At 43.1% G+C, this 23,725-nt stretch overlaps 1 protein-coding gene across 3 annotated transcripts in view; it reads left to right on the top strand.

Annotated features, from left to right (window-relative positions):
- Positions 1 to 316: 316 nt before the first annotated feature.
- tns1a (tensin 1a) overlaps positions 317 to 23,725 on the top strand; it is an 81,086-nt gene continuing 57,677 nt past the window's right edge. Inside the window, exons 1-3 of one of the 3 annotated variants that reach the window (XM_023420307.2) lie at positions 317 to 623; positions 19,727 to 19,841; positions 23,077 to 23,114. In XM_023420307.2, the coding sequence (XP_023276075.1) occupies positions 528 to 623; positions 19,727 to 19,841; positions 23,077 to 23,114 (249 nt within the window). In that variant the 5' untranslated portion in view covers positions 317 to 527. Of the gene's footprint in view, positions 624 to 6,837; positions 6,929 to 19,726; positions 19,842 to 23,076; positions 23,115 to 23,725 lie in introns of those variants that run through there. The other 2 variants (XM_087177724.1, XM_087177723.1) reach the window with 2 other exon arrangements.

Raw genomic sequence — 23,725 nt, forward strand, 5'->3', positions numbered from 1 at the left:
AACAGTGTCGTCGATCAGCGACAGGCTCTTCGCATTATGCAGCCGACGGTGCTCATCACAATTTGAAGACTGACTCATCTAGACCAGGCTGTGGAGACAGAAGAGACAAAAGAGAGCAAAAGACAGATGGATGGAAAGACAGGAAAACAGTTTTAGGCTCTTGATGCTTGGGGTCCCTCTAGACCGTCCAAGGGTCTAGTCCGTTTGTGGGACGCCAGTAGCTTCACACCGGCCCCCCTTGCTCCCCTACAAATTGGGATTGCAGACATACATCCAGACAGGTAGCCAAAATTTGCACAAAAAAAAAAAAAAAAACCCTGAAAGGAAAATAAGTCCCCAGTCGTCGTCTGACTTGAAGGAAGGTTTTCAGTTCCTTTCTGCTCCACGGACTAGGACAAGAGGGTCTCCTGCCTTCCGCGAGGTCTTTTCTCGCTTGAAATCGTTCTTTTTCGGGGGTTGCAGGATCCTAACACCGGAGCCGAGGGGGGAGATAAGAGGCTGGCAGACGAGACGGGACAGACGCAGGCATGGCTCGCCTCAACTGGTGCCTGGCTGCTGTCATCAGCTGGGGCAAGTTCCTCTTCGCCTGCTTCTTCCCTCTGCGGGGGGCCAAGCGAGACAAGGTAAGACTTCATGGAGGAAGGGTTAGGGGTGCTGGGAATGGGAGACCGAGAGGGAATTCAGTGGACTTAGAGGACGAGAGGACTTCTGCACATGTTGTCTTTCATGCCTCACTTCAACCCCATGCAGGTGACTTTCTTTGGCAATAAATGCCATTAAACATCTGGGATTCTCATCCTGCATGAAATATACATCAGGATGGGCCTTGTTCTCAGTCATATCACTCAGCCCTTACATGCATACGGTCGGCTTTACCTAAACCACCAAATGACGTAGCTGTGAAAACGAGCTTGGCGGCTGGTCGTGGACAATGGGCTCTGGAAGACTGGTTGGTGTCCCTCTTAAGTGCTGACTCAAGGTCAGTGTTACATCTCCTAGTGGTCTCCAGGCAGCTGCTCCAGATAAAGATGGTGGGGGAACCATGGGGGGGATCAGATTTTGGATTTTGCCACTTGCAGCAACCACCAGGAGCAAATGATAGTTTCTCCTGATACATAGGGTCACCTTGCTTTCACATCTGCAGAATTGTAATGCACCATTATTGGGGGTTTGCGTATTCCCAAGAAAGAGCCCCCCCCCCATTCATCTCCTTCCATTGCACGTCATGCTGTATTTGCTCGTTTTTGATGAGGGGGTTGTGAGTCTTTCATCCCTGCGCCATGTTCCGATGGTCGTTTTGCACATGTGTATGAGCAAGAAAGGCCAATCTGAGTTCATTGAATGGTATCAGCTGAATGCACACTCTGGGTTTTTTGTCTGCCCCCCTCCCTCCCCCCGGAGCCAATGTTATTAGCAAGACCTGCACTGCAATCTTTGCCTTTTTCCTTTTCTTTAGCAGATAATTAATCATGTGTAACAACTCCGGTATGTCTAAACAGCATTTCCTCTTGCACACTCCAACGTGCGCACTTACACACATGTGAGGACACTAGAAACAGTGCTTGAGGTGATCCTCTGATGAATGGTGATGGGTGGGATCATTTTTTGGGGGTGATTTTTTTTTTTTTCTGACATATTTTTGAAACGCCACAAGCATCTCTAGAGCAAAGACCTTTTTTTTTTTTTTTTTTTTTTTAGAGCAGTTGTCCTAAGGCTGGAGACAGTGACCAAATCAGCTCGATGCACTGCATCCTCAGCAGTTTTTAAAAATGATCCTTTCCTGAGTGAGAATATTGCCATAAAGTAATGGGACTTTTCATGTGCCCTTACATTCTACATTTTAATCCTCAACTTTGCCTAAAGCCTCAATCCTGGACATGAATCTCAGTCGGGAGGTTTGAAACTTGAGTGTTGCAGTGCTGTAACTCTCCCTCCACTGCGAGCTCTGTGCTGTTGCGTAGAAGAACTGTTTGGGCAGCAGTGGTGTTATAAAGTCTGGTGGTGATGGGATTTGGCTCGGGGTGACGCCGTAACATGCAGTGCTGCAGCCTCCCGTCTCTGCGAGCCCCAACACCCTCCCACCAGCGCCAACACCAGCAGCAACCACCACCACCACCACCACCACCACCCCACTGCCGCAGCTCCTTATCTCTACACCCGCGCTCAATCCAACCACACTCCCCCCTGTCGCACTCTCTCCTATGTGTGTGTAAATGCGTGTGGATCTTGTTAGTGCCTTTGCACACACACACACACACACACAACCACACACACACACACACACACACACACACACACACACACACATTTCAACCCCATACAATGAATCCCCAACCCATTATGTTCATTCAGTCACAGCTTTTGCTCAGCCTGTGCTTTCAGCAGTGGCCTTTTTTTCTTCAATCAAGAAAGACGATTTCCTTTTGTTTGAAATTTTCTCACTCTTCAAACAAAACTATCAATAAATCAATGTGGTGAATGAAGGCTTATTCAACATTCGGAGAGGGCTTGTTCAGCCACATCTTCGACCCTTGTACTGACAGATGCTCCACTTGCGCCACTTCTAAGATAAAGACATTGTACCCTCAGGTACGGTCTATACCCTTGGTCCTTATACATTGGAAGGAACATTCATGTAGATCTCATTTTTTCTTGATTCCATTGTAGCAGCCTGCCTCAATCGTTCTCATTTCCATGTCCAGGATTTTTTTTGCACAGATATTTACCATTTGCAACATTTTATTACATTACATGTAAAAAGTGTTCATTCAGACTCAAAGAAAATGCACTTGCCTTTGCCAGTGCTATGTATATCGATACATGTGCCTCTTCCACATGTAGGATCATCATCAAAACTTCACTTTCTGTCTGTCACTGTGATCTACTTGGATATTTTTCCTCTTTTTTTTTTTCTTTTTTTAATCACAGATGAATGCGACTTAATATATAGCTCTTAAAGTTGCCTTCATTTATTTAGCCAATTATTGCAACAGCAGTTTGGCAGATCACCAAGATATTTGTTAGGTGGCCAGTAGAGCTTCCCTTCACCCACTGCAGCAAGTTTTGGAAATTCCAGTCAGATGTAAGCGGTGGCCCCATCTTGTTTGATCGGACAAATAAATGAGATTTGTGCCTCCAAACAGCATTTTCAGTCACTTTTTGCAGTGTGCATGACGATCATTCAGTCTGTTGCTGCTGTGTCTCTCCAGCTGCAGCACCAGAGCTGGTCACATGACCGACTGGGAGGTGAAAGTGGAGAGGTAAGGCTCTGTGTCTTCCCTCCGAGGACCGCCCTGAGGTGTTCAGTTTCCATGGCAACGGGGCTCACGCGGCAGTTTCCCGCACGATAGGGCCGGGTTACTACAGGAGATGGGCTGGGGATATTGTCGGTGTGGTGTGTGTTTGACTGTGAATGGATGGTGCTTTCGCAGGGAAGGGATGTGGAAACAGAGAGGGAGGCAGCGGCATGATGATGATGCGTAAAGCTTTTCTCCATGTGTGTTACTATGGTGACACTATTACATCCATTGCATCTGATTTCCTTTTGTCCTTTTTGTGTCTCCTTCCCTCCTCTCTCCTCTCCCCACTCTTTGTTTCCTCTCCTCTCCTCTCTGTATTTGGTGTTTACTTGCTTCCCTATTCATTTAACTAATGTCCCCCCGGGCAGTAAATTCACATCAGGCAGTACTGCAGACAGCCAAAAGAGAAGAGGGTGATGGGAAATCTGTCCACTGAATGGCTCCTTATTCTCTCCCTCTAGATTGCCTCTCCAGCATATGCATGAAAACCTCATTCATTGCTCGTTGTATTTATCACATGCTCCCAGCTTACCTTTCACACTGAGAAATATTGGCTGGCCGTGGCGAGTGGTGAGCAGGTACGGTGCCCAGAGAATTGCAGACTTCCACCCTGAATGGCTCAGTGTATTGTGGGCCGGCGTTCAACATGATGGATGCTTTGTTATTCTAGCATTAAAGCTTTAATGTGATGGATTCTCCAGCGACAGAAGAGGAGACTGCGGAGTCGATGTGGAATACTTCTCCTTAACTTTGCTTTATTATTCTCTACTCTCTTCTCTTCTTTTCTCTTCTCTTCTCTTCTCTTCTCTTCTCTTCTTTTCTCTTCTCTTCTCTTCTCTTCTCTTTTCTTCTTTCCTCTTCCCTTCTTCTAATACAACCAAAATATTTGAACATCTTGTCTGGGCTGTGTTTGCATTGGTGGAGCTGCTGATCAAATATCACTCTCTATGTGCATTTGTTAGTGCATGTACATGCATATTAAAGTTCCCCCAACCTTTAAATAGGTACAGCAGGCTGTAAATGCCATTAGTCTGGGCTTTAATGGAGAGTTTTACTGTCCCATGATGGTCTAAGTTCCTTTTTCCATGAGCACAATTCTGTGGAGGACAAAGCGAATGTGTAAGTGTGTATGTGTTTTTTCGCCCGTCTGCCTGCCTGTGTGTTTTCAGTGAGTGCCGGCATGTTGCATTGGGAATAAGGGAATAAGAACCTGACCTCACTGTGCAAAAATGTTGTACTGAGAAAATACACCACTCCCAATAGCAGCCAAAATCAATGCTTTTTGCAGGTAGTAAAATATCACTTAAATAGCTATTCTGGCTGCATCCAGAGACAAAAAACATAAATTGTATGCTTGAGCTGTATATGCAGACAAGCACAAGCACTGCTAACCATCTGCAGAGCGTCTGAGGGTTGGTTAGAGGCCACTAGAGGCTGCTAGCAACCCAGTTTAGACCAGCTGGCTGCAGGGAAACACTTGGCTGTCATGTATCAAACACTGGAACCGAATCCATCCAGTTCAGGAGTTAACATGACTGCCTCTGCGAAAAACCAGTAGCATTTCTCCAACATGTCCACACCGTGCTCTTTGCTTTCTTTATGTTAATAGAGTTCACACAGAGGCAGACACACACACACACAAACACACACACACACACACACACACATACATAAACATAAACACACACACACACAGATTATGTGTCAGGTTAGCCTATGGATCGAGGTAACTGTTACAGTGGAAGTGATGGAGTGCAGCAGGGATCAATAGAGGGTGTTTTCTCAAAATGAATTGGCTCTTAGCCCTTTATGGATCTGACTGTGGAGTGATGTAATGTGTCCGCACTGCTGATATAATGTTGATTCAGTGCTGTACTTTATATAGATGTACACATGCATATAGCAATACCTCACGCATGTGTTCAGAAATGCATACATGCATGTGTGCATGTTTAGTATATGCACACACACAGGACCTGGGAATATTTACCTATTTTCCTATGTGCACAAGAAAAGCACATTTAACAATACAATAATACATAATCCTAATCAATAGAAGAATATATGAATTCTGATTTAACATGGCGCTATTAGTGTTAGCTCATATCAGGCCAGAAAATGTACCCATCTTATCTCAGGAACTTTTGAAAAGTCTGCATTGTAGCCGACATGGAGTTCTCCACCAGCATTTGGCTCTGCAGGGATGGGGTCATTAGGGGACTTTGGAGGAGTGTTGGAGGAGTCTTTCTCCATTAATATGTAAAAATGGGTACTGGGTATGGGTATACCAGCAGAAATAATTTTGAGCATATAATAGGTAAATAAAATCAACATAATTGCACCTTGGCGTATTCACCGGAAACAATAACAAATCATCACAGTGTTATTAAGAGCTGCCCCCCCCCAAAAAACACCACATTTTCACTGCAGCTCTATAAGATGTTTTTTTTTACGGAAAGCCTTTTACAACGTAAGCCAAGAGGTTGGCAGCTCTTATGAAGGAAGCTGCTGAATTGCATTGTGGGAAGCGCAGGATCCAGGAGCTTTACTCTTACTATTGGCTAAGTCAAGATATCCGTGACCCTTCTACAATTTTGACCTTTTCAACGTGTCTCTCCCAACTTTTCTAGCTCCATGGGTAACGTTAACTAGCTTGAATTCCCCTTTAAGTGTTTCAGGTGAGACCCGGATAGAATAAAACAGCTCAACGGAAAATGCGGGAAATTTGCTTTTTGAGTTTTTCACAGGTTTTTAGAGGAAGAAGAATGTTCGTTATCGTGTGCATATAAGTCCTTCCTTTGAATGTGTGCGTGAGTGTGCATGTGCACCTGTATATGCAATGTCTGTATATCTGTTTGTCCGGCCACTCGGCTGCATCACGGCAGCTGGTGAGTGCTGCAGATATTTTGAAGGAGGAGAGGAGATCTGGAAACAGGAAGGGGTTGCCGATGAAAAATTGAAGTGACATTAGCGCAGACATGAGCGAGCATGCTTGCAGAAGAGAGGTGGAGGGAAAGAGAGGTGAGGTATGCAACGCAAGGAAGCCAAAGGGGTGGAGGGTGGTCAATGAATAGAGTGTGTGTGTGTGTGTGTGTGTGTGTGAGAGAGGTAAAGAGAGCGAGGGGAAAGGAGGGACTAACAAGGATCATTTGAGGAGAGGGGAGTTTTGGAGGGAGAAAAATAAAGGCCAGAACTCACCTCCCCCCCTGTCCTTCATGGAATAAAGTTACCACACTTGAAGAGGGACAGAGAGGAAGGCAGAAAGCGAGTGAGTGAACAAGAGAGAGAGTGAAGGAGCAGCAGTGGAGGAGGTAGAGCAAGCAAGCGAGAGAGAGGGAGGGAGCTCAGATGAGGGAGACTGACTAAGGCCATCAGAGAGAGAGAAAACGAGAGCAACATTCCCTTTCCCACCCTGTGTGCACCTCGCACGTCTGGCATGGATCCGTGTCACCAAAGACTGCGTGGAACTGCTGGGAATTTCTGGGAATACTGTGGATTTCTGCCGTGAGACTGGAGAGCCCTTGGGTGGCGCTTTTTGTTTTTTCAGAATGCCCTCTGTCTCTCTTCCTCTGCCCTCCGCTCTGGCAGGGAGGGCCAGGACGTGGGTTTGCCTCTCCTGCATGTTTTGGGTAAGAAACCATGGTCAGGGATGTATGCAAGCTTGAATGTGAATCAGTGATGAGCAAAGATGTCAACACCATCATGGAAAAAAGATTTTCTGTATTTTTTCATGTATTCAAGTAAAGAGGTATGAGAGTAGATACCCGCATTTATGATTCACCAATGGCTTTTTCTCTGCTCACAGGTTTCTAAATAACCATCCATGATGATGTGGAGTGGGCGGTTGTGTTTATGTGTGAAGTGTAAAGAGGGGAACAGTTCACGGTCAAAAGTTTCTTTTGAAATCCCAACACTGCAGCACCACTGCAGCCTCCAAGTCTAGCATGTGTTTGATGTTTATGGGATTTAGAGATTTGGCCGAAAGTTGGAGGTTTTTTGAAGGAAGTCCGGTTCACAGTTTACAAACTTTACACAGGTCTAATATTATTCGAACTAAATCTGGATGTTAGGTTCCTTCCTTAACATCATTCATATTTTAGTCACTAAAGGTCAAGTGCTTTGGTCCTTTCTCATTTGTCCCACTGTGTATGGAATAACTTGCAAGAGCACGATGAGCAAATCTACAGTAGTCGGCTCCGTTCCGTGATCCGGGGAAGACTAATCTAGTTGACTGCTCTGTGGCGACTCGCATCGGTGTATTCTTGCGTCGAGTCCACGCGGCCTCGGCTCTAGAGCTATTTCTGGTTTCTCCTGTATAATTTAATCTGCCGCTGCTCGCTTCTCCTCCTATCTGGGACTGACTGAGTGTGTCAGGAACAGGGGGCTTTCCACACAGCATCTTGGTTAAGAAGAAGAAGAAGAAGAAGGAAAAAGTCAGGCACGCCAACACACCCCTGGACACGCATGAAGTTGTGGAAACCTGAATATGGACCAAAGAATATGAGGTCTTTTCTAGTATAGTCACATAACGTCAGTGTTTAAGACTCATATGTCGTTTGTGTTTGAGAAACCCTTCTTCCTATACATGTGAAGATGTTCTTCAGCCACATTATCATATGTTAGTGTGAAAAACTCTTTTTTATTGTCACATCACACATTACCTAGCTTTTGGTGCTCTTAGCTGCAGCGTAGCACCATCCTTTATTGGCGAAGCGCTGTAGGTGGATTTATTGCTTCTTTTGCTGTATAATGTATACAGAGTGAGTAATGATCACACCCAAGTGTTAAATGAAGCATCTGTCCTACTTTTCTGTAGCTTGCAGTGGAGGAGTGAGCCATTTAGATGCGAGGGGGAAGGAGGCAGGGCGGAGGAAAAGCTCTGGCACAGTTCATATGCAAAGTGAGACACTGAGTTGTCCACATGCAAGGCCTCTCAATCCGACGATATCACCCTTCAACAACAAAAAGACGCGAACGCTGAGGAGGAAAAAGAGGGGGAAAGACTGATGAGTGTCGTGAGGCGTGACATCAGCAGAGAAAGGAGGAAGAGTAACGAGCAGAGGCTGAGTGACGTGCGAGGAGTGGGTTCTAAGAAAGCTCCTCAAATACATGCTATTAATAATTTATCAGCCCCACGCGCAGAGAGAGAATATTAGATTTGACATGCTGACGGAAACAGCCACAAACGCAGGCTAGTTCCTACAGCGAATACTGGCCGAATACTTCTGTGAGCTCATTACCGCTCGACAATATGCTAAGCAGCTCTGCCATGAATAACAACAACCGTTATTTGACACAACACCGGCGATATGATTTTTTAACATAATTCACTGAAGACTTTCCTGCGAGTGTTTACCCGAGTGCAGTCAGGGTGCAACATTAAGCCCTGAGATTATGTTCATGGTGTCACAAGTTTGACTACAGACCTCAGATTTATATTTAACCACTTTTTATTTCAACTTTTCTGTCTCTCTTTAAAACACAGAGTTAGGCATGAAATAGTGAAAGTAACTGGCTCAACCGTCAAATTGTGCATTTTTGCGTTGCCTAACGTGACGTGTTTTTTGTGTTTTACATTACAGTGTTTTTGAAAAGGTCACAGGCCCAATTTGTCATTTCAGACCATAAAAGTGACGGATATGTTTTGGTGTGATACAGAGTTTGACATAACAAGCATTTGTAGGCCTTTTAAATGAGGTATACACACCTTTGACGCAATTAAACGAATTGTGAATTCACCTAAATGTAACCGTGGTAACTGTGAATCAATTTCGGAGTCATTGCAGGTTTCATATCGGCTACCCTCTAAAAACCTTCATATTACTGTATATGAAAGGTGCACTCAGCTGATTTTAGAAATAAGCGTCAGTTTATTTATCATGGAGAGTAGCACCCCTTGTGGAAATGGTTGAATAATATCATCTGCGGCTCTGGAGCAACCTTGAGAACAGCAGCTCTCTGAGATCTGAGATAACCCTGATGACATCACTAGTGGATACTTGGTACTTGGTCTTGGAGGTGGCAAATCTTTAATAGAAAGCTTGTGTTAAAAACTAGCGTTGTGGAGTTTGAAAGACGCGGGCATTTACCAGACGCTCTACAAACACTAATTTGAAGACTTGAGTGCGCGTTAAAGAGGATCGGAAAGCTTTGTTTTAAACACGTTCTCTGAGTTTGACATGTGACAGCATAAAACCTCCGCTCAAGCAAACAACGAGTCGCTTTTAATCACATTTAAAATCTGATTATGTCCAGACCGACTGCCTCTCAACTGTGTGCTGATCGTTTTTTCTCCCAGTATTGCTTACCCGGAGCCAAACTATCATCATATATAGCCAACAGGCACTAGCTGCGGCTCCATGATATGGTGGAGAAAACTCCGAGACGCAGAGGAAGACGGAAGTCAGTTAAAATAGCCTCATTTAGATGTGCCTCTCAAAATAGCCGCAGGTAATTACATTAAACTTCCAGTGTTGCTCTCAAGTATGCACCCAAACAATTCACCAACTCTTTACAACCAGAATAAAGTTACAGAAATTCTCCCTCTGGCACAGCGGGTACAGTATATATGCGTCTATGAATTAACTGCTCCTTGTTAATGTTGCCGTTGTCGTTTGCCATGTGATTTCTTAGCTTTTTTTTTCGTGGTTTATTTGACGCTATGATTCGCAAACAATTATATAGTATAGTCTTATGATATAATAAAAACTCTCTGCTCAAAAACTACTTCTATGTTATTCTGTGTCACAGTCCAGTACAAGGCAGCTGAAACACTGTAAGACAAGATGTATGGTAGATCCATCATGTCTTCAGTTGTCTAACAGAGTCCCTTATTGACTGAACAGAATCCCCAGAGAGCTCTGAAAATCAATCAGGCTTTGATTGGGCTGTTACTGCCTGCCACGCCTCTGTGTGTGTCACCTCTGTATGAGTGTGTCTCTTGTGTGTGTGGGTGTGTGTGTGTGTGTTTGTATGCGTGTGGCCCAGCGTGTATTAGGAATGCCATTTCCCTCTGCTAATAAGAGTGTATGTGCGAGGCATACCTGGTGATTAGCTGGCGCTGAGTGAGGAGATTCATCTGAGTAATGAGTCTGTCTCGGGGTCTCTATGTGCGGCCGGGCAGCAGCAGCATCATCTATATACTTCATTTATATACTTTTGAAAGAACGAGCTCGATCTCCAGGTCATTTGAAGAGTTTTTGGGGTTTTTTTTGTGATTGAAATTCTGTCACGATATTTGTGCTTAAAGAGGCAGCATTTTTCTGTCCTCCAAGGAATTTTTTCTTAAAAATAAAAAGAGAAAAACATTAGAGAACATCCTCAACTTCAGTATAAACCCAATTAATGGGTTATTTTTGAAGGGCTGGACAATATATAGGGTCAAATACTCTCATGTGGCTTCATCAGGACTGTTGTTTGTGAGGTTGTGACCTTCTGGAGTAAGTGCTGTCCAAACTTTACTCCTCTATTTTATTCCTTTATCCTGAGTGTTGTTGATGTGTTTTAGAAAAAAAAAAAAATAAGAGAACAAACTTCATTTTTTCCAGCATGGAATAAAAATGGTGATGATATTTGTGGCTGTGATGATGATGTCCACCTCCAAGTGACATGAAACTGCACTCAGACCTAGTTTTAGTTTACAGCCTCCAAAGGGACCTCATGTCCTCTTCAGCTGCCACACAGGCTGTCTGTCCGCTGTTAGAGATCACTCCAACTCTCACCGGAGCTTCCGTCCATGCTCTCGTTCTTCTTACCAGCTCATTTGTGGATGTGTGTATATGCATGCATGCCGCCTGGTACTGTATCTTGGAGAATCAGACTGTCCTCTGAGAGTGTAGCCATCACTCTGGCTAAACAATGCTCTATGTGTGTCTGACCAGGTGATTTATATGCGATGTGACCGGATGCCTCCCTGCAGGCCCCCCGGGCCACCACCAGCCGGCCCGTGACCCAGCTTCAGCACACTTCCCCTGGGCACTTTGTACTGCTCTACCCCCACTCTCATAACCGAGTCTGGATCCTTGCCCGCGTAGTTTAGTAGATGTTGGCCAGGATGCTGCAGATCTGTCTGATTCAAACATCAAAAACGCCTTATCCTCAAAATAATATAATACTTAGTCTGTAAAATGTCAGTATATTTTCCAGAGCTCGTGGTGACAGCCAAACGTTTTATCCAAAAACCAAATATATTTCATTTCCAACTATATAAAACAGAGAAAATGAAGCAAATATTGTCATTTAAGAAGCAGGAAGTAGCGCTACACCAATGTGCCAATCAGCAGTACGAGCAGGAAGCTACAAACTGAACAGGCGGTGCACACAAGTGCAACGTATGCGTGTTAACACAACCGCGCACACCTGCACTCATAAAGTTGTGACGTGCATTAACATGTTACGCTGGGAGACAGACCTGCTCACAAATCTGCATTTCAAAGTTACGTCTCTGTCTTGTTCCCGTCCTGCACTTTTTGTGTGTGTCGTTTTTGTCCTCCCTGACATGGACTCAAAGAGAGGGGAGCTCATTAGCAAACGCGGCATTCTAAGTTCATTAGCAGCTGACTAATGATCATAAGCGACCTAGACTTCATGATCACAGCTCATTGATCTTTGTGTCTCTCAGTCTGCATCTGGTATTGATCATATCGCACGCTCGCGCAAACAGCTGCGCCCGCACGCACGCACACAACACACACACACACACACACACACACACACACACACACACAAATGTACGTATTTATATGTTCATTTGATGCATCCATATAACATCACACGCACACACACAGGTTGTGAGGTAATTACAGACACGCACACATACATGCGATGTTTCTCAGTTTGCTGATGCTCGGAGGAGGAATCTACTACAATCTGGCAACCGGCCCACAGTGTCAGACCACTGGGATCGGCTGTATTCAACGCCATTAATAAAACATCCTGAACTCGTATATATGTTCTTGTAGACTGATCCATACTCCCATGATGTATGGATGTATAAAGGGAGAGAAATGCGACGGATCTGTGTCTTAACTTAAAAATTCTGATTGATGAGTGTCATTTTTTTGATTTGTGCAGCGCTTCATGTTTGTGATTATACAGTAACAGCCTGCTCACATACTTTGCTATGATCATTGGTACTTCTTTTCTGCCAATCAGGATGTACCCATAATCACAGTGAAGAACGCCCCTCGGGGGTTTTAACCAGAACAATGACTGTCCTGATAAGAGCTTTCACTCTCCCCTCTGTTATTTTCCCATCTACTGTAAAAACGTTCATAAACGGAGGGCCATAGGACAGCACCTTAATCAGCCCGGGAGTCATGGTTTAGAGCCGTTAATTCGAAGGTGCTTGACATGAAGAATTTCAGGATGCCTCGGATTTTTGTGCTGAGTAAAGCTGGTGAAACAAACATGATTTGGCAGTGCAGTTCCATCGAAATCATTTCGCGGGGGCTGATCTTAACCACCCTGCTAATTCCAGCCGTTTGATATGCCATCTGCGTGTTGAGATCACAGATTCAGAGAGAGCTCAAGAGCGCAGGGCTGCCAACGAGAGCAGAGTTTACCGTGAGGTGATGCAGAGTCTTGCAAAAGTTCAGGAAAATGTGAAGGAAGTTCTGATGTGGACGCAAGTAATCTGAAGATTTGTCTACCACACAAACAAGTCAGTCACTAGAGGGTAACTCCATTGATTTTACACATAATAGATTATTATAGTTGTGTGTGTATAGCAGGCAGAGATGGAGAGGAGAGGTAGGGAGCATCTAATGAAAAGATGCTATTACAGTGCATTATAGGAAATGTAGGATCCAGCTTTTTCATGACATGAAATGTAATAATCTGAAGTGTTCTGACCATTTAGATGGAATAAATAGAATCTGTCTTCATGTACTTGTCATCCTTTATTTTACTGAAGTTCTCTCATAGAGATAGACCTGACACTATAGAAGAATTAGACAAATAAGCACAATGAAAAACGGAGTCCAAAATGGAAGAAAACTGTTACATTTAGAAATTTAAAATGCGAGAATGCAGTACAGTCTAAATTTCTTAACCCTGAGACCAAATGGAAGTCCATCACTGCGCCATCACTGTCATGTATCTAAGAAAACTGCTTTATACAACAGGAGAATGTATAAAATATAGAAATGTTGACACACTCAGACGCATACAAATATTACAAATATCACCCCGGTTCTCGTTTCCCCTCTTTTTTGTGTTTCTCGTTTTCTCTCTGTCTCTGTCTCACAAAGGCGCCCATTGTTCCTGACAGAATTTCAATTTGGTGGAAATTGAAAGCAGGTGTGGCTGTGCGTTTTCATCTCGGGGGGGTGGGGTGGGGAGTGGGTGCAGGACTTTTCTCTTTTCCCGGCCTGTTACTTTCTGTGGGGCCTGTTCCTCATGCTCGACTTCACTGAGTCATGTCGTCCAGTGTTTGGGCTGGTCTTGGCATTCTTTGTCTTTGTCCTTTTTTCCCCAGAGTGACTCATTCGCTCCCTGTCTTCATCTCGTCCATCAGCCAGGTAGTCCCTCATCCAGAAAACCATTCACCTCTTCAGGTCATCCACTCTCTTTCTTTCATACATCTTAAACAGCAGAAAAGCCTTTACATGTAAAGAAGGAATATTTAGTGCCTGATTTTATTTTTAAAGCGACAAAAAAATTGCACCCCAGAGAAGAACATGTGTTCCTTCTGCTAAATTTTACACTGAAAAACACACATTCAGCTAAAAATGTCTCCAACTTCTAACTTTAATCTCCAAAGGCCTGTATTTATTGCAGTAATTGTTTCTATGAGACACTTATTGCACATCAGGGGACACTCGATTAATGGACTACACAGGGTTTGTGTCAAATTACATCATTATGCAAAATGATACTGTGGCCTACATCTTTACTCCGACATGCTCCTCTTTGTGTTTTTAAAACCATTCTTCCAATTCATGCAGAAAGACGACTCTAACTGAGCTTTAAGTGGAACCACATGTGGAGTTTTACATTAGAAGAGGCATGTTGGCCATGCATATGGGAATGAAGCTGAAAGTTTGTGTTGACACATGTGTGCAAGAGTGAGTGTGGATTTGAACGTCTGGGCCTCAGTCCCAGATGTAGCTGCTAAAAATGCACCTGGCAAAGACGGGAGGTCCTGACTACAAACATTTACCCTTATCCTGAGACTCTCCGCTCTTGACAGGGCGGGTGTGGGGTGTGTATAGCTTTAGAGGACTTTCCTTTTTTTGGCGGTCAAATATGTTGCTTTTGATTGGGTGATCTGCAAATCAAAATTTGGCTTTTCAAACTCTTGAGAATCATTATATTCTGTCTCTTATACGTAATTGAAATATTGGGAGTCCATTTTTGACGTTTGTCAAAATGGCTGCCATCGAACTAAAAGCTATTTACAGAAACAAATTTTTTAAAATGAAACCAAACTTGTGAAACATAAACTGTTGTCTGAACATGAGCAGTGGTGCAAAAACTAAAATTGTGTTTATACTCGTCTCAAACTGTCTTCCATCAACATGAGCTCATGTACTGTATTTATCTGTATGTGTCCTTAGCGGACATGCATGGCTGGATCCACGTTTCTTTTAGGATCATTTGTATGTGCCAGGATTAATTTGTGTTCATGCGTCATCTCTTAGCAGAAGGACAGAGCGGTGCCTTTGAGAGAGTTGTCTCACCCCCCACCACACCCACCCCTCTCCCTCCCTTCCTTTCACTTCCCTCCTGCTCCCACATCTTGGCTCTAAGTGGGGTCGCGGTCGAGGTAGCGTAGTGATGCTTTTCATTAGCTAAGTGCAACTGGGGGAGAGGAGCACAGAGCCCTGATTTACTGGGCCTGCTGTCTATATGCCTGGACACACACACACACACATACACACACACACACACTCACAGAAACACCTTCTTTCCTCTTCTTCCATCCTTGGCTCTTCGACTGTACATTCTATCCCCCCTTTTTTTCTCCTTATTTTTTCCCTTCCCCTCTCTTGCTGTACTTCTCTTTCTGTCTTTCTACATAACTCTCCTCTTCATTTTCTCTCTCCGGCCTCTCCTGGGAGTCTCCCTCGAACACGACACTGAGGACAGGGCTTGTGATTTGTCAGTTTTTCTGCATTGGCTCGTCTTGGCGATGGCTGCTTTCGGATGTGCATCATGTCTGTTGAAATTTCAGTTTTTTAGATCGACACCCTAAATAGTGACTCCAAGATTCCATGACTGTAAATTTTCTGATTTTGGCAGATTTAATGATTACGGCTGATGATGTATGCATTATTTTGTAAAAAAATTATCCTGGCTGAACATTAATGAAGATTTCAGCATGATTTTTTTCATAATACACCATATTGTATTGATAAAGATGATTGCATCTTTTTATATTCTTCTTTTATATTCTTCTACTTGCTCATATTTCTTTCAAACAATCTCACATGGGCAGTAAAATGTAATGATGAAAATCTAAATGCTTTCGTGAGCCTTGCTATTTTGGGAGTGATTTCTGCAAAGGAAGGCCTGTTAGTCAGTTGGCAACAGAGATTACCAACATTTGTGGAAAAAAGAAAGCTGCGGATGACTTGATCTTGAATTTTCTTTTAGCTTTTTCTTGTTATGAACATCAGGGGGGCAAACTGTTTCAAACAAGATGATAATCTGTCGTGGATGGTTAAGACACTGATGGCATTCATTAGTTTTTCTGATTAAATGCCAAATTGTGAGTTTTAGTAACATCTTTACTCCCTTTACTCCATTTTTTCAGAAAATGAGAACCAGTGTGCGAGAGCCAATGAAACTATAAGGGTCATTTCCATTGTAGAAGACTGAGTATGATCTCTCTCTTTCTCTTTGTTGATTAGTTAAGCTGCTGAGGCCCTTTTCCCTCTTGAATCCCAAATGCTGCATGGCAGCCATCCAAGAACCATTTGCACTCCTGTTGTGGCGATACTCACTGTGGGCCTGTGTGCCAGGGCATGCATGTTTCTGTGTGTGTGTATGTGTATGTGTGTGTGTGTGTGCAAACTTGTGGTTGAATGTTTTCTCTCTTCTTCTTTTTTTTTTTTTTTTTTTTAATCCTACCTCATCCATCATTGTTTGACAGGACACACTGACCCAAGTTGCCGTGGCAGCCAGGTAACCATGGCACCTGCCTGTGACACAGCTGGCTGCGTCTGATTGGTTTAACCGGCGGCTTTGTGCCAGGTCATCTTTAACATCATGGCTGTAGAGTGGCACCGAGGTGCTTCAACTGCTATTTTTAAACACAGCCACTGCAAAAGATGTCGAATTAAGTTATTTACTCTGAAACTCTTTTTCTTTTTAGCAGTTAAAGATGTATCTCAATTTGGATTTTTTTTTTATTCTACTTTTTCACATAGATTTTTCTCCAGGTCAATGAATATCTTGCAACCATACAGACCAAAGCAGATCATCCCATTAGCATTAAGGAAATATTTTATCTTATTATATTTTTAAATATACATTTAAAATGTTAAAATGTTATAGATTTAAAGATATTTAGAAAATATTTGTCATATTTAAAAAATATTAAAAGATAAAAAAAAATATTTTAATACAGTGGTCAATTATATTTCTTCATTTTGCATATTTTGCTGCCTTTTTGTTTTCCTCCTGCAGTCATTGTCCTTTTTAATTTGTCTATCTCAGCAGTCCTCCAATAATCCTGATGATATCAGTCTGCTCAGATTACATCCCCTCACTTTAATGAAACTGTGTTGATGCTGATGTTCAGTACATCAACAAACACATGCACGAAACAGGTCATTAATGAGATAGATGGCGGAGTGGTTGTTAATTAAGTCTTTTACAGGAATTATCAGCGCGCCTGTAGCATATTGTTGGTTTGAAGCTACCTGTTGTGATATGCTGTGTCTGGCCCTGTGCAGCCAAGGTCAGCTGTGATTCCTCTCAGGAGCTTATAGCGAGTGTGTCACAGTGTGACAAAAGCCATTAAGATTTAGGGAGATAGAGGAGCGAAAATGCTGAGAAATACACTTCTGTAAAAGCTATGAGCCAAATTGACTGCAGCACATGAAGAGAGAGGGAGAAAAAAAAAGAAAAGAAGAAGCCGTGCAGCTTCAGAAAGTAGCCGGAAAATGAGCTGGAGGGCAGCGAAGTAAAGGATTACACAGCTTACTCTTTCTTTCATCAGTGAGCCTCATCACATCTGCAAACAGTATTAGTAGTAGTAGGCTGCGGCTCACACAGCTACCTGCCTGTAGGAATCGAACCGCCATCTGTGTGCGTGAACGGGTGAATTAGAGGCACATCGTAGAGAGCTTCGGATAAATGTGGAAAGAAGAAATACTTTCTGAAATTCAAACTGGCGAAACTTATGGAAGATTGTGGAAGAAAATGTGCTTTGTGTACACTTATATTTTATTTGTTTCACCTTTGCTTGACAGTTGATTTGATGGGAAAGTGACATAAGGGACATAATTGGAAGCACTCACTGATAATTTGTTGGATTGGCGTTAATTATTCCTGGAGGCGCTCAGTCACTTCAGCCATCCTTTCTAGGTGATAGTTGGAACAAGGTGTCTATGAAATACTGTTTTCACTAAAGAGCACCAAGATTTACAGTCCAGCAGAGCCCAACCCAAACCGGCCCAGCTGCACAAATACACAAAGGAAATGACATCATCATTATGACTCACTGAGGAGGGTGTTCAGATAGAGGAGTGGAGAGGGGAATCCATGAGTGTGTTTGTTCTCCTTGGCTTGACTTTGAGCTGCCGGACGAAGGAATGGGAAAAGAGCAGATTTTGAATTTGCTGTCTGTCCTTGTTGTCTTCGTTTTTTGGGTTTTTTTTTTAAAAATGTATTTGACCTTCAGGAAAAAGAGTATCAAACGAACCCAAACAGCCTTGTAGAATAGCATAAAGCCTGATTAAATCACATGTAATCTCAGCAAGTGGGAAGGAAAAAGACTGAAAAGGTGACCAAATGCATCTGTTTTTGAGTCATTTTATGGAGCTCTCAAGTATGCACTGTCACATTTAGCTGCTCGGAACACAAGTGACCCAGTTACAGTATAGTCTTGGCTGCATTTAGCACGCTCCTGGTTAAACTAATCAAACCAACACTGAGTAATGTTCTGTCGTTTGGAGGGAAAACTCACATTTTAACACAGCGATGCTCTGAAAGTGTTGGAAATGTCACTACATGTCAGATCTAAATCAGATAAGTCATGCGATCCTGCCAATGAGCAGCATGCGCACCTCAACTGCAGTCCCCCCCTTCATCATCATCACCATAATCTTCATCATCCTCCTTCCCCTGCATTTTGATACCTTTGCTTTCAGGGAGGCGGAAACTGTGTCTTCGCTGCTCTGCTCAGGTTTTGGTGCAGTTTCTAGAGCTGCTGTGTCCTCCGGCTGCTATGAAAAATGTTCCAGCACCACCACCCCCCTGACACACACACACACACACACACACACACACACACACACACACACACATACACACACACACAGGCGTACATCATTCCTAGAGTTTTTTGAGGTTGTTGGCTGCTGTGAGGCTTTTCTCTCTCTCCTCTTCATCATTAATTAGTCATTTAATTAGAGAACTTCAAAGTGAAAACATCCTCTGCTGGTGGGCGGACTGTGTCAGTGTGTGTGTGTGTGTGTGTGTGTGTGTGTGTCGGTGTGTGTGTGTTTGTGTGTGTCGGTGTGCATGCAATGTATTTGCAATATTGTGACACCAAGCCGCGTCAGTTATGAAAGTATGTGATCATGCGGATTAATGTCTTTTTTAATCTTTTGTTAAATTGCACAAAAACTAAATTGTATGGTAGAAAAATATGATAATATGATGTTTATGTGTGAATCATTTGCCCTGTTGCCACTTTTTGTAGAAACTGAGCTCACAAACTTTGCTTTCAATGGTTTTAAGTGTGGCTGCAATTAGTGATTATCGGTTTATCATACCAGCATTATTTTTTAATTGAATCAAAACAAAGAAAAGTAAAAAATTTGAAGAAGAAACCAGTGAATTTTTGGCCTTTTTTAAATGAAACATACTTAAATTATGAATCAATAATCAGTATCTTACCCTGACGAAAGTACTTTCACAATTCTTTACAACAATAAGAAAGTGCTAAATGTATACAGCCTGTTCTTTAGCTCTTGATGGAGGAGGATTGTTCATGTTCATATGAAGAAAGACGTATTGGAAAAAAAAAAAAAGCGAAAGAAAAACATCCATTGTAACAAAGACACAAGTGAACCAGTCAACTAAAACCAAATGCCATCAAAGACAGGATCAAACCCCCATGTGCAGCCCTAGACGAATATATCATTGCTGAATACCAAATGTTTTTCCATTGGCCGTGGACCCGCTGGCATCATTTCAACCCACTCACTCCTGATCTCTCTCTCTCTCTCTCTTCCTTCCTCCTCTTCCCTCAGCCCGACGAGCTGGAGGGCGTCCACACACACACCTTCAAGCTGAAGCCATTCAAGAAGGCCAAGAGCTGTGATATATGCAAGCAGGCCATCACCAAGGAGGGCCTCATCTGCAAGGGTGAGTGTCTGGGATGTTTGAGTTGAATGTTGAATCTGAACAGACGGAGGTGATTTGTGACCAAGAAAGTGAACTGCTGCGAAGAGCCACATTTAAAAAGGCATTCGCGGCAGGTATGGCAGCGGGTTGATACACCTGCATCGATCTTGAAAACGGTCCACAGCTGCTACCAGCGTTAGGTTGTGAATTCAACAGTGAATAGTTCCATCCCCCCTGACATACTTATTTTGTTTTCTTTGCAAATATAAAATGAGATCATTGCTAATATCATAAAAAAAAAGAAAGTTTCCAACTCATAACTTCCCCTAAAATCACAAATATTCATCATTTCTGTTTGTGTACAGATCAAACTGATGAAATGAACCCTGTTAGTTAGTGAGCATTAGTCTAGTAAGTGTCATTTTTCATTGGACAGAGCTACATTAACTGCCTCCAGTCTTCATGCTAAGCTAAGCTAACCACGCCCTTGTTGTTGCTGCTAGAAACATAAAGCTGCATCAGTCGATGTCAGCGGAGGATTTTTCCCGGGAAAGGCCTCTCAGATATCAGGTTTTTACAACAGCAAATGTAGGTTAAATCACCGTTCGTCAATTTTTGATGGATTGCGCCACACTCCAAAACTGCTACACCTTTCAAATTCCATATGTACTCTACATGCGTCTCTGTCAAAGTGTCTCTCTCTTTTATTTGACTGCAGTATATATATAAGTGCAGTATATGGCTACACTTTCTTCCCCCTCTCCCTCCCTCCCTTTAAGCCCCAGCCTCCAGTCTCTTCCTCCACAGTCCAGTCACATGTTTTTGATTCTAATTTTAGAAGAACTAAAGGTTTTATTGTCTCTCCAAGAAAAGTCCGGGGGACATTAACGTTAGAGGACTCCCGGGCAGCCTCACATTTTCCTCTCTTTCTTCCTTCTTTTCTCTCCCTCCATCTCTCTTCACACACTTTCACTCCCTCTCCCTTTTTCTTCCTTTTTGAACTACAAACACAGCGTCTTTAGCAGAGGCAGAGCTGACAAACACACAGAAGCCCAGCAGTAGGAGAGCGGGCCTGTATGGGGCTTTGGCTGAGGATTTGCTGTTAAAATTAGCATGGCTGCTGCTGCATTAGCCTAGATAAGAGGGAAAAGGGGGAGAGAGGGATGAAGGGTGGGAGGGGGTGGGGGGGAGCGAGGCGGGATAAAGAGAGAGAAATTGGGGTATGGGGGGATTGAGAGATATACATGGAAAACAAAGGAAAGAGAGTGCAAAGGGGAGCATAGGAGAATTACTTTCCCTTTCATCCGTCTTTTGTTCATCCATCCTCTATGTTAAAATACAGGAGAGTGCATTAAGCTCTCCCTGACAAATGGTAAATCTTCAAGTCATCCAGCTAAAAGCTCAAAACTGCCTCCTTAAGTCCTGCAGTGGCAATATGTGCACAAACTCGTGCTTGTGTATTCAGCAAAAAATGACTGTGGCATATGTTCCCGAGCAAAAACCTCTGGACACACGTTTGTCTAAGCGTCCTTCCTGTCCTTTGCGGTTACAAAGACGTGTTGCTAGGTGCCCCATGAAAAGGCCACGTTGCTAGGTTGCTTGCGGCCAATAAATAAGACGTGGCAATTAGACGATGTGCTGCGCATTCGTCATCTACATCTTCTCATTTAACCTTCCGCGAGAATGTGAACCAGCATATTTCCCGAAATGTTGCAGACAGTACCTGTAAACCTTACTGATTCGTTACAAATTCATGCTGTGCAGCCAAACATGACTCAGATCCACAGAACTTAATTTTAAATTCTAATAGAGATCCCAGATTTTCCAACAACACCTGCAACGTGTCAAAAATGTCAAGTATGCACACGCGGGCTTTCTGTTTCTGGTTTGTTTACTTGGTCTTTGCATGTTTTCCTTTGCTGTTTTCTGAGCTGAAGCAGTGTGAGATTAGGTTTGCACCTCCTGTGGATAAGTGGGACTCATTAACAGAGTATAAAACCATACGATGATAATGAGTCCCTTTGATGCCTGCGTGGATCGGCTCCATGTTTCCAAGATGCAATGCAAAGAAAATTAGTTTTGGGCAGTTCTTTGCATAAACAAAAGAAAGAAATGCAGTTCACGCAGTTCATTATGGATTTAATGATGCATTTAATATTTGGAATTTATACTGAGGCTGCACAGACGTTTCTTGAACGTGATTTCCGAGCTGTAGATGTAACAAATACTTGAGTTTTACAGCAAGTTTTATGAATTCCCCCCATGTCAGCACAGTTTTAATGTATTAACACCTTTCAGAGTTAAGTGAAAACTTTTACACTGGTTTGGACAGCTGCTTCTCTGATTGGACGGGCAAATATTCCCTTAAAGATTGACCATCTCCAAATAATCACCAATCAGCACTCCACATACAAAATGACCAAGTAATCCATTTATCACCATTACACAGGATTACCTTAATTAACCCGGAGAGTGTTTTTCTAACAGTCTCCTTCTCCTTAAGACCACCCAGAGAAAGTCTTTCACCCCTCTCACCACCCAGCACCCACACCACCGTCCCTTTTTTTATTTCCTCACTTGTTCTGCTCATATATCACAAACATACATTTAGACACACACACACAAACACACACACACACACACACACACACACACACAAACACACCACCTGGGGACCACCTAGGTTGACAGCAGGTGTGGAGGGTCAAGGGTCGTACCTGCCCAGACGTCAAAGTATGACTATTACATGCCTTGGAGGTCGACACACTCTCGCTCTGTCTCAGTTTCTCATGATGATATAAAAAATTTAACTTGTCTAATTCATACTTAAACCTCTTTTAGGAAACATCCACTCATAGTTTAGAGCTAATTTAACAGCTTTTTATAACACGTTTCTATCAGTCTAACACCTCTGTGTAAAAGCTTGTTTGCTTTATGTGGCCACTTGGGGGCAGCACAACAGCATGTTAGCGTCTCACACACACACACACACACACACACACACACACACACACACACACACACACACACACACACACTGTGGACTCAGCAGAAATGTTCAGTTCAGAAATATCAAAGGGTTCTTTTTCTTTCTGAGCACTTCACATGTAAAACGGGTGTTTACTCTTTGTCATGCAATTGATCTCCCGTGGAGATTGTGCTCATATTCGTGTGTTTTTACTGTTCAATGACATTCAGCTGTGATTCTTTTGCCTGTTCTCGCATGTTTAAATGACATTTGTCTCTTTTCTTCCAGCGTGCCGGTTGTCCTGTCATAAAAAATGTGAAGTAAAGGTAAGACACTTAACATCTTTTACTGCTTATTATTACTTGTTTTTTTGTTTTTTTACCTATGCAACATATGCCAATATGTGCACATCGACACTGCCACACTCACATGCAAATTCATACTTCTATGCAAGCTCACACCCATATTCATCCATGCATATGTGTATTTAACAGACTTTTTTGTTTTGATATATCTAAAATACTTCTGCAGTACAAACAACGGTACATTCATAGATTTATTTGCACAAAAAGAAGTGACGAGAAACATTGTTCATACACTGACTGATAGAAAACAGAATAATGTGAGAGCATCATGAGAGGAAGTAAAGCCAACGTCGCTGCTTCCTTGCATCGAATCGCGTATTCAACGTTTCCACCTCTTCACAGTCAATCTCACCACATTTGATCCCAATCTGCAGTGGAAAGGGGAAGAACGCACGGGGGGGGAGGAAATGAAAAGGAAGGAAGGGAGGAATGAATACCCGAGACAAGGGAGGAAAAGGGAGGAGGGGAAGAGCGTAACAAGTCTATTCTTAGTGGTTTTAGTTGTGACTGGTGGGGAGAAATGTTGTAATGTCTCTCTTCTTCCTTTCCTCTCCTGTCTTTGCCCCCCCCCC

This window comes from Seriola lalandi, unplaced genomic scaffold, assembly GCF_002814215.2.
Source record: "Seriola lalandi dorsalis isolate HSWRI2012SDOR001 ecotype SW California unplaced genomic scaffold, Sedor1 jcf7180002054630, whole genome shotgun sequence".
Classification (NCBI taxonomy): Eukaryota; Metazoa; Chordata; class Actinopteri; order Carangiformes; family Carangidae; genus Seriola; species Seriola lalandi.